Source organism: Podarcis tiliguerta (genome assembly GCF_965153285.1).
Source record: "Podarcis tiliguerta genome assembly, chromosome: 10".
NCBI classification, from domain to species: Eukaryota; Metazoa; Chordata; class Lepidosauria; order Squamata; family Lacertidae; genus Podarcis; species Podarcis tiliguerta.
The window spans coordinates 31,127,862-31,142,349 of record NC_139543.1 but is presented as its reverse complement, the minus strand read 5'-3'; the positions used below and the strand labels follow the sequence as shown (position 1 = coordinate 31,142,349).

Here is a 14,488-nt window from a genome sequence, read left to right as displayed (position 1 = left end):
CTAGAGAAATGGCCAGCAGGAAAAAGACTAAGCACCCTGACTCCCTCCCATTGCTGCTATACTCAAAATGATAGTCTTTCAAGGCTGCTTTGTGGTTCCTTTCATGCAAGTGGTAAGTGGCACTTTATAAAGGCTAATGTGACTTGATTATGGGTGTGTGTGTTTCCTTCCTCTCTAGGAAATCCCCATGAATTTTGTGGATCCTAAAGAAATTGACATCCCTAGTCACGGAACTAAAAACCGCTATAAGACCATTCTTCCGAGTAAGTCCATTTAAACTGATGTTTTTATCCGTCTGCTATTTAATCCAGTGGTGCAGTCCTCCCTTTTCCTATCGTCAGTCCTTTGCTGATGTCAGCCTTTCCATTCCCAACACTGGGTGTGCCTTTTGAACTAGGGCACCTGACAAGGGATGTGTGAAATGATGGCTTTTCTTTGAAAAGGGCTGTAGGCTGACAACCCCACCCTGTGCATTGCTGTGAAGTTCACCAGTGACTTGTGTTAAAAGTTTTCCGTACTTCTGAATTATGATCTTTCTTTCCTGGGCTGGTCAGTTACCTAACCGTAATGTGGCATGGTTCTTAATTTTACAATGACAGAATTTTCTCCCCCTCCCCCACACACCTTTTTTGGGGAAGAAGGACCATGTGTTCTTTTGAGTTGTGGACCCTTCCTTTCCCTCCTTGGTATTTATAGCTTATTGCAACATTATTTTCTTCAAAATTCATTGAGGCTTCTTCTTCTTATTCATTAAATTTCTATACCACCCTTCAACCAAGGGTCACAATATAAAAACACAAAAATGCTTACCATAGTAATAAGTGAAAACAATAATCCCTCCACACACAGGTTATTATTATTATTATTATTTACTCAATCAATTAGCACTATGCCTTTTGAATGTCTGTCTTCAATTGTATTGAAACTGATGCTGTAGATTTTCAGCCGCCTCTAGAATGCAGCCAAACTCAAATTCATTGATCAGGGGTGGCAAACCTGTGGTCTTCCAGGGGTTGATGGACATGGTAGCCAGAAGCCATGATGCTTATGTTCTACCTCCACTGTGTGCTGGGAATCACAAGAGGGGAGACTGCTATTCCCATCATTCTTGGCCATTGGCCACCTCACCACCTATTCCTTTTTGTATGTTTCTGTAGCTCTGAAAGGTAAATGGATTTTCATTTTGATTTCCAAGTTTGTTTTTTCCCTCCCAGATCCTGTAAGCAGAGTCTGTTTGAAACCAAAGAACCCAAGTGATGCTTTGAGCACCTACATAAATGCTAACTACATTCGGGTAAGTAAATCAGTGTGAATCATGTGAGGATTTACTTTCTTAAAGTTCATTTCCATGCCTTCAGTTTAGGAATACTTGATTCTTGTTTACCTAGGAGACTATCCAACATTAGTTCCCTAGCTTTGCTGAATTAAAGGCCGCCATGTTTCTCTTTACTTCTGCTCTCTGTCTACCCCAGGAACCCATGGGTTGCATTCAATGCTAGTCCTGCTCTAAGTAGACCCATTGAAATGAACAGGCATGACTGACTTAGGCCCATTTATTTCAATGGGTCTACTCTGAGTAGGACCTGATTGGACGGAGAAATGCAGTAAAAAAAATGGGATAAATGATTGATTAATCAGCAAGCAAGCATATAACCATCATGCAAGCAAATGAGGATAAAATCAGGAAGAATGCTCATTGTCAGATAGCCTCCTCACAAACAAATCAGAGCAAATGCCCAGGAAAGACCAGATAGCACCTAACCTTTGTGTGAGCTTTCTACAAGCAAATCACAATGAAAGCACAATAATATATTGTCTGGGGGCACATTTAGATTATTGGTGCTTTAAGCTAAAGGGCTGTACAAGCTTTCAGTGTTAGCTCTCTTCTTTTTTAGGTATCTGATTCTTTTATACAAATGAAGATCTCTAACTGTTAATCGTTCAAATGTAAGGTATCTTTTTTCTCAACCAGGGTTATGGTGGCCAGGAGAAGGCTTTCATCGCAACCCAGGGCCCGATGATTAATACAGTGAATGATTTCTGGCTGATGGTGTGGCAAGAGGACAGTCCTGTCATTGTTATGATCACGAAGCTGAAGGAGAAAAATGAGGTACGATTTCTCAGATGAGCCACTTGTGAAAACAACCCCTGCGAATGTGGAAACCAGCCAGTGCTGGGATCAAATGATCAAGACCCAAACGTCATCATGATGAATGCAATATACAATCAGAACCCATTGCCATGTGGGACATATTTGAGAAGAAAAAGCTAAGGTGTAAACCCTACACAAATTTAGAGTGGAGGCCCTAAGATGGTTGGATGGTGTCTTGTATGCCTCCTTCTGGCAACTCCTGCAGCCAAGCTGGTGCCAAGTGTACTGCTCTGCTTTCCTTTGGACCACATCAGCGAGGCCAAGAGGGTTTTGTTTTTTGGTCATCTGGGCAGCCCAGGACCTCCATACACACTGCCCAGATACATACTGCTCATTCTCCATACCTTGTGTCTAGACTTCTGCCTTCAAGTCCTACCTTGACAGCATGGTTGTATTGAAGCATGCAGGGTGGGTGAAGTGGGTACTGTGATCAGGAAAAGAGTCTATGTCAAAGTTTCCTAAATTTGTGTTTCCAGCTGTTTTTGGACTACAACTCCCATCATCCCTGACTACTGGTCCTGCTAGCTAGGGATGGTGGTAGTTGTAATCCAAAAATAGCAGGAGACCCAAGTTTGGGAAACCCTGGTCTAGGCAATTGATTGAGGACCTATCTATTTAATTATTCTATCCAAAATATACTTAAGGTAAAGGTAAAGGTACCCCTGCCCATACGGGCCAGTCTTGACAGACTCTAGGGTTGTGCGCCCATCTCACTCAAAGAGGCCGGGGGCCAGCGCTGTCCGAAGACACTTCCGGGTCACATGGCCAGCGTGACACTGCTGCTCTGGCGAGCCAGAGCCGCACACGGAAACGCCGTTTACCTTCCCGCTAGTAAGCGGTCCCTATTTATCTACTTGCACCCAGAGGTGCTTTCAAACTGCTAGGTTGGCAGGCGCTGGGACCGAACAGCGGGAGCGCACCCCGCCGCAGGGATTCGAACCGCCGACCTTTCGATCAGCAAGCCCTAGGCGCTGAGGCTTTAACCCACAGCGCCACCCGCGTCCAAAATATACTTACAGGACATCTAAAAGATTGTATTCTAAGGGCATGTGAGATGTCGTGAATTAAACAGATCCTTGTCTGACCTGATCAGAATGCTTATGGCCACCAATGTGGATGGATTTAAAAAAAGGATTGGACAGATTAATGGAGGATAAGGCTATCAGTGGATACTAGCTATGGTGGCTCTGTTCTGCCTAATGTTTCTAGATACCAGGTGCTGGAAGCCACAGGAGAGCAGAGCACTCTTGTGCTGGGTTCTGCTTGTGGGTTTCCTACAGCATCTGGTTGGCCACTGTGAGAACAGGATACTGAACTAGATGGCCGTTGGTCTGACCCAGCTGGCTCTTCTTATGTTCTTAAACCTATAATATGACCTAAAGTAGAAATATTTTCCCAAAGGAAATGCCAATTTTTTGAACACTTACATCTAACACTGCTTGAAAAGAATGACTTGAAAGGAACACCCAATGGTTTCCAACATATCAGGAAGCCCTGTGTTTACCTGAATTGCCTAGGCTCCTTACGATATTGTTTATCTACATTGTCATGGACTGACAGTGGCAATTTCCTCCTAATAAAAGAAGGGGAGACGTCTTAAGTAGTTCCCAGGCTATATGGAGAAAGTCTGTGTTTACATGAGCTTCTGACATTCCGCTGAGAAACCCTGGCAAGAGTATTAAGGACTGTCGTGATGGTAGATGAATGATTCTGTCACCTTATTTGCTACTGGAAGCACAGAGGTTTGGGCACATGGTTGTTTTGCTATCTAAATGTCTGTCCAATATTCAGAGAACAGGGGAAGAAAGGAAGGAGCAGCTGGAAAAGGACTGATGAATAAAAAAGAGAAGAGACAAAGCATTGAAAGAGTCTGAGCTATGTAAAAGCTTTAGTAAGAAATATACAGTGCCTAAAGTGTTTCAGCTGACCCTTCCTTGAGGGTATCAGGCCTCACTGAAATACTCTAGCAAGACATGAGAATTCATATCTTTGTTTGCTCACCAACTTTCAAAGAAGAGCAGGGAGTTCTTTTTATTTGGAAAGTACTGGCATGGATGAAAATGTGCAAACCCCAACACTCTCCACAAAAAAACCAAAACCCAAGCATTTTGAGTGGCTTACTGCTAAATCCATATTCGCCAGAGGAGAGAGTGCAGGCACCCCATCCGCATCTCTAGTTGCTTTCAGTGAGACTTTACGGCAGCTGATTGGAGCATTCTTTATTAATTTAGACCATTAATAGTCTGCCTCTCATTCAAAGAACTCAGGGCAGGCAACACAACACAACAGAATCGAAAAGCATACAATATCTATATGAAAGAGAATAGAAACATTGGGGGAGGCAAAAGAGCAGCAACATTATGTTGTTATCAGTAGCAGTTTTTACATAAGAGTCGTAATGGCAATGGACCCCCAAACAGGTCTAAGAGCATCACCATCAGTGTGAGGTGCTCCTATTCAAGTTGGCAGCCACTCCATTTCACACCCAGCCCCCCCCCCCCCAGTTTTCAATCTCCCTTTGTCCATTAGTCAGCATTCCATGCCTACTGAGCATGCTCATTCCTCGTTGTGTTGTTTTGTGGAGGTTTTCCCCTCCTTGGGTGGCTTCCCTGAATGTTTTCCTGTGCTTTTTCAAATCTTGGAGTTCAAGAACCTGATGGGTTACATTCATAGAATTATAGAATCATAGAGTTGGAAGAGACCACAAGGGCCATCGAGTCCAACCCCCTGCCAAGCAGGAAACACATCAGAGCAGTCCTGACATATGGTTGTCAAGCCTCTGCTTAAAGACCTCCAAAGAAGGAGACTCCACCACACTCCTTGGCAGCAAATTCCACTGTCGAACAGCTCTTACTGTCAGGAAGTTCTTCCTAATGTTTAGGCAGAATCTTCTTTCTTGTAGTTTGGATCCATTGCTCCGTGTCTGCTTCTCTGGAGCAGCAGAAAACAACCTTTCTCCCTCCTCTATGTGACATCCTTTTATATATTTGAACATGGCTATCATATCACCCCTTAACCTCCTCTTCTCCAGGCTAAACATGCCCAGCTCCCTTAGCCGTTCCTCATAAGGCATCGTTTCCAGGCCTTTGACCATTTTGGTTGCTTTGACAGTTTTGTTACTGTGGACTGAAGATAAGAGTCCTCCCTTAGCCTTTTGTTTCTAGTCCAGTTTCAGGGGGTTTTTCAAGCCAATTTTGATCTAATGCATTTGGCTGCTTTCTATGTATTTCTTGATCTTGTAAATCACTCCATTGTGCTTTATGGGGAGAAATGCTGATCTGATCACTGAGACAATTTCCTCGGTATATATATTCAGTTTCACTCTTACCTTTTACTAATGAACTTAGGCCTGCTTTTCACTGGTGATTAATCTATTCACTAGCAGGTGCACCAGTATTGCTGTAATAATAATAATAATAATAATATTCCTTAAGCACTAGGTAGAAAGGGAAACAAGTGGATAAACCAATAAAAAGGACCAGCCTTGGTTTTCAATAGCAAGCCAATTATTACATAGGGATGTACAGATATCTGTAGTTTTCATTTCCTCAAAGGAGGGGGAAATGCATGTTTGCAGTTACAGAGAAGTGCCATGAATAAAGTACCTGGGTTATGAGAAATTTGTCATGGTGCTGTTGTGGGGGGGGACAAAGCAGAAGTGAAATGCTCAACAATTTAACCATTTTTACTGCAGTTGTGCAACAATGCAGAAGCATTGCCATGAAATGAAACTAGTTCTCAAACCTGCAGGGATCATGGAGAAATGATCTGCAATTACAATCCAAAATAATTTGCAAAATGAACCCACAAGAGGAATGTTGCAAATTTCCCCCTCTCTGGTGTGGCTTTTACACCTTCAGCAGCTGTATGAGGGCTTTCTAGCTCAAAGACCTAGAGGCAAGAAAAGTTTCGCCTGTTGTTTTGGTCTGTTGGTTGGCTTTGTTGTTGTTGTTTTTCCTTGTTGTTAAGCTGTTCCAGAAATAGAAAAGTGGTAACTAGTAACTGGGGTTCCCTAGGACAATCTTTTCAGGGGACACTCAGGAGGCACAAAATTAGTGAGAAGTTTCTCAGCTTTTTCAAAAACTTAAGTGTGTGTTTGTTTTAAAAAAGAGGTGCATACAGCAACAGTGGGTAAAAAGTATTTTCATGCACATAAGAATAAAAAATAAAAGAATTCCTTCCAGTAGCACCTTAGAGACCAACTAAGTTTGTTATTGGTATGAGCTTTCGTGTTCATGCACACTTCTTCAGATCAGAAAGCTCATACCAATAACAAACTTAGTTGGTCTCTAAGGTGCTACTGGAAGGAATTTTTTTATTTTGTTTCGACTACGGCAGACCAACATGGCTACCTACCTGTAAGAAGAATACAAAGTTAAAAAAAATTGTCTTTTAGGCTGCAATCCTATACACATTTACCTAAGAGTAGTACGCGGGTGGCGCTGTGGGTAAAACCTCAGCACCTAGGACTTGCCAATCGCATGGTTGGCGGTTCGAATCCCCGCGGTGGGGTGAGCTCCCGTCATTCGGTCCCAGCTCCTGCCCACCTAGCAGTTCGAAAGCACCCTTAAGTGCAAGTAGATAAATAGGTACCGTTTTATAGCGGGAAGGTAAACGGCGTTTCCGTGTGCTGCTCTGGTGCCAGTTCGCCAGAGCAGCTTCGTCACGCTAGCCACGTGACCCAGAAGTGTCTGCGGACAGCACTGGCTCCCGGCCTCTAGAGTGAGATGAGCGCACAACCCTAGAGTCTGTCAAGACTGGCCCGTACGGGCAGGGGTACCTTTACCTTTACCTTTTTAACCTCAGCTGAACTCAGTAGGACTTATTTCTAAATAGTCAATATAGAATTGCACTGTAAAGGTAAAGGGACCATTAGGTCCAGTCATGACTGACTCTGGGGTTGCGGCGCTCATCTTGCTTTATTGGCCAAGGGAGCCGGCATACAGCTTCCAGGTCATGAGGCCAGCATGACTAAGCCGCTCCTGGCGACCCAGAGCAGTGCACGGAAACGCCGTTTACCTTCTCGCCGGAGCGGTACCTATTTATCTACTTGCACTTTGACGTGCTTTCAAACTGCTCGGTCGGCAGGAGCAGAGACCGAGCAATGGGAGCTCACCCCGTCGCGGGGATTCAAACCACCGACCTTCTGATTGGGAAGCCCTAGGCCCTGTGGTTTAACCCACAGCTCCACCCGCCACATAATTTATTTTTTAGAAAGAGTCATGCTTAGTCTCTTTTTTATAATAGGACTTACTTCCGGTTCCATGCGGAGAGGATTGCAGCCTTAATATAGCAATTGGTTTTTAATGAAGACATTTATGTGCAGCATGAGATTTAAATAAAATAATTTCATAGGCACTGGTATAATAATGGGGCTTTTAAAAACATGTAGGCAGTTAAAGAAGAAGAAGCTGCTAACAGATGAAGAATGTGTGGGGAAACTGGACTTTTATGAAAACTCAATGGAAAAGAAGTCAGGCAATATTCTATGTATTAGCTAAATGAATTTTGAACATGCAGAGCTCCTATTTCTGATCTGTAACATTTCTTTTTCACAACTTGTATGTTGGTTCCCCCTCACACACACACCTTCTGTTATCTATTCACAAAACAAGGCGTGTAAAGGCAACTGTAATAAATTTGCAAAGTAATTAAAATGTGTTATGAATATATGCACATGCATTTGAATTCAAGGTTTGCATCTAAAGTTCACAGGGAAAGGCAATGGTTGACTATTTTTTCTGACATCATAAACCATTGACTTGGATCACTGGATTGCCCTCCAGGTGTTGTTGGACCTCAACCCCCATCACCTCTCAGCACTGGCTATGATGGGAGTTGTAGGTCAACAACATCTGGAGACCAAAGGATGAGAAAGCCTCAGTTAAAGGTGTGTAGAGGGTGGAGAACATGAATCATCATAAAATCTGTTTCCAAAAATTCAAAGTGAATCTCACTAAGGTGTGAAATGCTAGCATGTGCTGTAGGTGTGCTGTAGTGGGTCTGCATATGCATTTATGTGGGTGTGGGCTGGAGACAAGACACACACACACACACACACCACAAACAAACAAAACCCTATCTTAGGGTAAGCACCATTGAACTCAAATGACATTTTTAAAAAGTCACCTGCAACATCTCCCCAAAAGGCAAAGAGGGGACAAAACAGGGTCAGGTTCCAGAAAATGGAACTGCCCATGGGAAATAAGGACAATATTGGAAATATTGGCATTTATATTAAAAATTACGTCGGAATATTAGCAGTTCTAACAAGGGAGTTATTCCATCGCCACTATCAAGCAAAACAGGGTTTGTTTGTTTTTAATCAAGCATTTTAAAATTTCTCTTTTCCAGAAATGTGTGCTCTATTGGCCGGAGAAGAGAGGGATATATGGAAAAGTGGAAGTTCTTGTTAACAGTGTGCAAGAATGTGAGAATTACACTGTCCGTAACCTTACATTAAAGGTAATACAAGTTCTGATCATTTCTCGTCTCCTACCATATCTGCTTGTGGCTTCTTTTAACAAGTAATACAGTTAAGAAAGCACTGTTCGTAGTTCATCACTAGTGTACACATTTATTTTCAGCAAGGAAGCCTTTCAAGACATGTCAAACATTACTGGTACACATCCTGGCCAGACCACAAAACTCCAGATAGTGCTCAGCCCCTTCTACAGCTCATGCTGGATGTTGAAGAGGACAGGGTGGGATCCATTGGTAGAGGACCTGTAATTGTGCATTGCAGGTAATTTTTTCTTTCTTTCTTTCTTTCTTTCTTTCTTTCTTTCTTTCTTTCTTTTAAAAAAGTTGTTTCTCTTGCAAATTCAGTGAAGCAGAATTTCTATAGGGGTGCTGGGGGGGGGGGGATTCAGAAACCAAGTCACTATGTAAAGTCACTGTTTGCTGCCATCTTCTCATTTTCCTGATACCACTTGATAGGAAGATAGAAAGCTTGTACTGGTTATCCCCATCCCAATGTAGCTAACAACATTTCTACTGAATTAGAATTGCAGTCGCAGAAATGTGTTTACCTTTACACCGTTGCTGTTCTGCCAAGGTATTGTCTCAACTTTCCCCTCAGCGTATCTCTATATGCTAATTTTTAATAAAGCAGAGAAATGTGCAATTGCACATTCCCACCATGCTGGGGCAGGAAACCATTACAATTTTGTGCTGTGGATTGCTGCTCATTTATGAAAGGAGCAAACTGAAACATAAGCAAAGCTAGAAAACTAGGAGGGAAATTGGCAGGTTGAAGCACACCTTTCATGCTTTGAGGAAATGGCACATGTGTCACTCCTTGTCAGTGTTAACAGTGTCTAAATTCTGCTCCTCTTTTTGGAAAACAATTTTCCTCTTTTTTATGATTTCAAACATTATAGTCTTGTATGACTAGAAGGCAAGATCATCCCAGTGCAAGATTTACGTATAAGATAAGCAAGCTATAGATTAGGGCCCCATTCTCTTGGGGGTCCCCCAAAAAATTAAAGGAAAAAGAACCTGAAGGTACATTTCCAAAATATAAGATAAAAAACTAATAAAATAAAACCTGCATAGAGCAACAGTGTTTTGTGTTGTGTAGGCTCCTATGATGTAAGTAATGGGCCTCGCCTGCTAGCCTGCTCGCTAAAATATCACTGGTTTGCTCATTTCTATATATAGGGTGCCTACATTCTGCATGGATTGGTTGCATGGCAACACATGCAAATGGCTTTAGATACCTATTAGGTCCATAAATTACCATATAGCATATATTCAACACAAAAAACAGTGGCAATTTATTGTTGACAAAGGACAGCTGGACATATAAAGGGCCCCATTACCTTTAGTAGCTTATGACCTCATCAAACCTAAATCTGGCCCTGATCATCCCTCATAATATTGGGCAGGGGGGATGATTTCAAACTGAGTTTATAAGGCTATATTAAAACCAACGAAAGAACCATTTTAAAGAAAAACCCTGCCTCGACATAATCAGGGTCATATGTGTTTTTACAGAATAGAAACCTGAAAATGCCAATCTACTAATTCACCAAGCATTAATATTTTCTGCCAGGTGTGTGTGGGGGGGGGTGAAATATGAACCAATAAGATTATCCTGGGCTCACCATTCCTTCTTCTCCATGGGTAGAACTTTGACAGATTATGGAAGATGATAATGACTGACATTTTAGTCCCTTTGATCTTTGATATGGCTTTTTTCCCTTCCTTTTTTAACTTTCAGTGCTGGAATAGGAAGGACTGGATGTTTCATTGCTACCGCAATTGGTTGTCATCAGCTGAAGGAAGAAGGAGTTGTTGACGCATTAAGCATTGTCTGCCAACTTCGTTTGGACAGGTAAGATGACGCCACACGCAAAATCCATCTGCAGTCCCAGTCCTGGTCATTTCTCCCATCCAACACTATTAGCCAAAACATCAAAGAGATGGAGATTCGTTCATGCATTGCCATCATCATATCTAGTTTGGCGCTTAGGGAATCATTCTAGGAACAAACTCACTTTTGTGTATAATGAAGACTCAATAAATTCATTTGGAGTAGGAATGGAGATAAATTTGGTTTGTTTTGCAATACCTAATTCACACTTTCGGATATAATATGTGAGCCAAAACTTGGATATCCTTCCAAATTTGCACATCTCTGAAATTTTATGATGCATTTCCCAAACCAAAATATGTGTACAAAAATAGGTATTTGTGGGGACAGTATGCTTTAAAATGCATGCACTGATGGATATAAAGTACAAAAATGCATTATATTAGGAAATTTGCTTGCAGAAATGTGTTTATTAGTCAAAACAGCCTGCGAAGATGTGTATATTAGTAGAAATGCACAGTAAAATGCTGAATAATTTTTGTGAGGTCTTTTTTGTTGTTGCTTTTTAACACAAACCGATGCATAACTACAGCAAACAGAGCTTAGGGCAGGAAAAGGTAGAAATGGAGACAAAGTGAAATGGACAGATTCGCCTATCCCTAGCTTGGAGTTTTTGAAGAAAAATATTAAAAAGCAACTTCAGCAGACTGCAATTTTCAGCAGACAAGTGGTGGTGGTGGTAGGATTGGTACTTAATTCTTTCTCTGCCTTCCCTTTTAGTATGGGTCCTTGTTTGATAGCGCTGCAGAAACTCCAGGGTACTTTTGCAGTGGCTTTTAACACATTTGTCATAGGTGTCCACACACTATACTTTTATGGTCAAAACCAAATAAGAATGGCACTGGCGAATGCTGCAGTCGGTGAGTCACTGCTGCAGAATTTCTTCTGTGTCAGCTGGTAAGGCAGGAAGTCTGGGAGGCGTTAGAAAAAGGACAGGAAAACCTGCACTTTGTACATGTGCCCCTGCAGTCACAATAGGTCACATATTTAGTGTAAGAATGAAAATGCATTGACACTGGGAGCCAGGTTTTGATTTGCTGCTACGTTTTAAGACGCACGTTGCTCCGTCCAAATTAATTTGGAATAAATAGTTCGGTGGCTGAGGCACTGCACGTTGCAAAAAGAGGAAGCAAAATCTGACGGTGTAATTTTAGATTTTCATAGCATGAAATATAAAAGGCAGCAGATTCTCTGCAAACATCCATCTTTAACATTAAGTTTCTGCTCTTTACTGTATTTGGGGCCGATACAGAACCCCATGTGAAACCTCGTTAGACAGAAATGTAAAGTAATGTGAACCTACACACCATAAGCCAGAGATAAGAAACCTCTGACCCTCCAAATATTTGTTGGAAGAATAATAATAATAATAATAATAATAATAATAATAATAATAATAATTTTATTTATATTCCGCCCTCCCCAGCCGAAGCTGGGCTCAGGGCGGCTAACAACAATCAAAATAATCCAGCATTCTAAAAACATTCATTATAAAATTAATTCAACTCAAATTGATGGCAACCATTAAGCTAAAGTTCTGTGAAGATTGCCAAAGGAGGGAGTCAGGCTGTGCCCTGACCAAAGGCCTGGTGGAACCCTGCAGATGTCAAATCCCTAGTCTCTTGTGACAGAGCGTTCCACCAGATTGGAGCCACACCTGAAAAAGCCCTGGCTCTAGTTGAGGCCAGCCTAACCTCTCTGTGGCCTGGGACCTTCAGGATGTTTTTGTTTGAAGACTGTAAGTTCCTCTGTGGGACATACCAGGAGATGCTCCCAGCATCCCTATTGGCCATGCTGACTGGACCTGATAGGAACTGGAGCTCAATAGCATCTGAATGGCCATGCCATTAGCAGTGATACCGCTTTAAGCTCTCTGGGGTGGTGGGAACTATTCTGTCACTAAAGGTACTTGCCATCTCTTTCCACCTCCCCCTTTTTCCCCCCAGAGGTGGAATGGTCCAAACCAGTGAACAGTATGAATTTGTGCATCATGCGCTGAACCTGTACGAAAGCAGGCCATCTGCTGAAGCTGTCCAGTGAAAACAAGAAGGAAGAAGCAAATATGTTGATCTCTCTTGGGGTAATTTGATTCATTACCTACCAGCAACTTCTTCAAGTTCTTCAAGGAGTTTACAGCCGTGAAAAGGAGTGGCGCTGCAGCCAACTTGTAAAAGGAATGTGGATGGTTAAAAACAAAAACAAAAGCATACAAGATTGACGGACCTTTGTCTTGAATGTATTGTGAGTTCCCTGAACCAGTTTTTAAATGAAGGTTAATGTACTGGTGTTACATTTGGATTTCACATATATATCTTATGGAGGATTTGTTTCTGTATTAGTGGGATCTGCCACACAGAATGTATGTAATGTATGTTTGTATGTTCTACGATAGATGGACCTGGGAAATTCCACTGAAGAAATCTGTACAAATGCTTTAACGTTTGCAACAACAACAAAAAGTCTGTCTTGTGAATAGGCTGTCAGGTGTTCTACTGTACCTGTTAAGTGCTATTACCTATTATGTGGTAAACTTTATTCCGAGCCTTTTATGATTCTTGCCAATTATGATTCTTGGTCAAGTATTGGCTTCAAATGGAAACAAATATTTTTTAAAAAGCATTCAGAAGAAAAGCCCATTGTTTTTGAAACTATTCAAAATCAGTTAGGTATTTTATATGACAGCTCCTAAGTTGTCTTATACGACAACTCCCAAGTACTCTTAGATATTTAAGTGTGTATAGTAAATTCTGTAAGGCATTGTGGAACACAATGGCGGCCACACAAAGGGAGTGTTTCCTGTGCGAGCCTGACTGAAACAAATAAACGTTATAAAAGAAATCCTGTGTTTCATTCGAGGTTGCTGTACCCTTGTGAACTTCTCTTTCGCTTCATTGGGGCTTGCACAAGTGACATTTCCAGTGGATTGAGCCCAGTGTCTTTTTTTCAATGTTGATGTATATATTTGATACTGTCGATTGTCTTAGAAGCTGCTTTTTGCTCCTGGACAGAATCCGGTGTATTTGTAAATCTCGTGAGTCGTTTTCATTTTAAAAAAAGAGAAACTTTGTAACATATACTAAATGGTAAGAATTTTAAATATTTGCCTGTCTTTTACCGAAAGCTTTTTTTAAAAAAACCCAACAAGTTCCATTTATTGTAATGAGATGGATGGGTGTTCAGGGGAACACAAACTAGAATGGACCATGAGGATCTTGGTGTTTTCTTCTTTTTATCTTTGCAGTGATCAGTTTGTAAAGACAAAAAAGTATCGCTGGAACCCCCCATTTGGCAAGAACTGAGGAGTCTCAGCATAGGATTTGATAATGAGTTTCTAAAGCAGTTATGTTACCCTTGCTTCATCCAACCAATAAACTTGATACAAAATATTTAAAGATGTCTATATTTTCCTCATGTTATTTCACTGATTACCAGCCAATTTTCTCCCTCAGCAAGCCCATGAAACTCAGGTCTGTCTCTTAGCTTCATGTTGAAGTGATACTCATCTCGGAATACCCCACCCTGGGCATTTTACTTCCCCCAGTTCCCTGTAATATGCTCCTTCCCCTGGTCTACCTAGGCCTAATCCAAGATGTCTTTTCTGCTTGAGGTCAAGGACAAATTGACCTCCTCCATAATTCCATGTAAAAAAGATAATTATCTCACTGGCATCTGAGTCTTACTGTGCCCTCCAGTGCACCCGGGGGCAGCAGACTAGTTTCCGACGGTCTGTAGGACAGGACTCATTACAGCACACATAGCTTTATCCTCCAACACCTTACCACTTGTACCCAACTGTCAGGGAACTGCCATCACTGCCGGAGGGAGAGAGCAAAATCCAGAGAGATTCCGGAGAGCGTCCCGGGATTGGGAGAGGCATCCCATCTTCTGGGGAAGAGAATCAGCGTAGCACCAGTGGAGAAGGGGGGCACATGGGGGAAGCGGCGAGGCGGTCCCATGAC

At 42.0% G+C, this 14,488-nt stretch overlaps 1 protein-coding gene across 2 annotated transcripts in view; it reads left to right on the top strand.

The window, feature by feature from the left end:
- Positions 1–13,915, top strand: part of PTPRR (protein tyrosine phosphatase receptor type R) — a 103,026-nt gene extending 89,111 nt beyond the window's left edge. For both annotated transcript variants that reach the window (XM_083399734.1, XM_083399735.1), the window contains exons 8-14: positions 179–263; positions 1,215–1,294; positions 1,973–2,110; positions 8,507–8,617; positions 8,740–8,897; positions 10,377–10,490; positions 12,476–13,915. In XM_083399734.1, the coding sequence (XP_083255860.1) occupies positions 179–263; positions 1,215–1,294; positions 1,973–2,110; positions 8,507–8,617; positions 8,740–8,897; positions 10,377–10,490; positions 12,476–12,569 (780 nt within the window). In that variant the 3' untranslated portion in view covers positions 12,570–13,915. The remainder of the gene's footprint in view (positions 1–178; positions 264–1,214; positions 1,295–1,972; positions 2,111–8,506; positions 8,618–8,739; positions 8,898–10,376; positions 10,491–12,475) is intronic.
- The last annotated feature ends 573 nt before the right edge of the window (positions 13,916–14,488 follow it).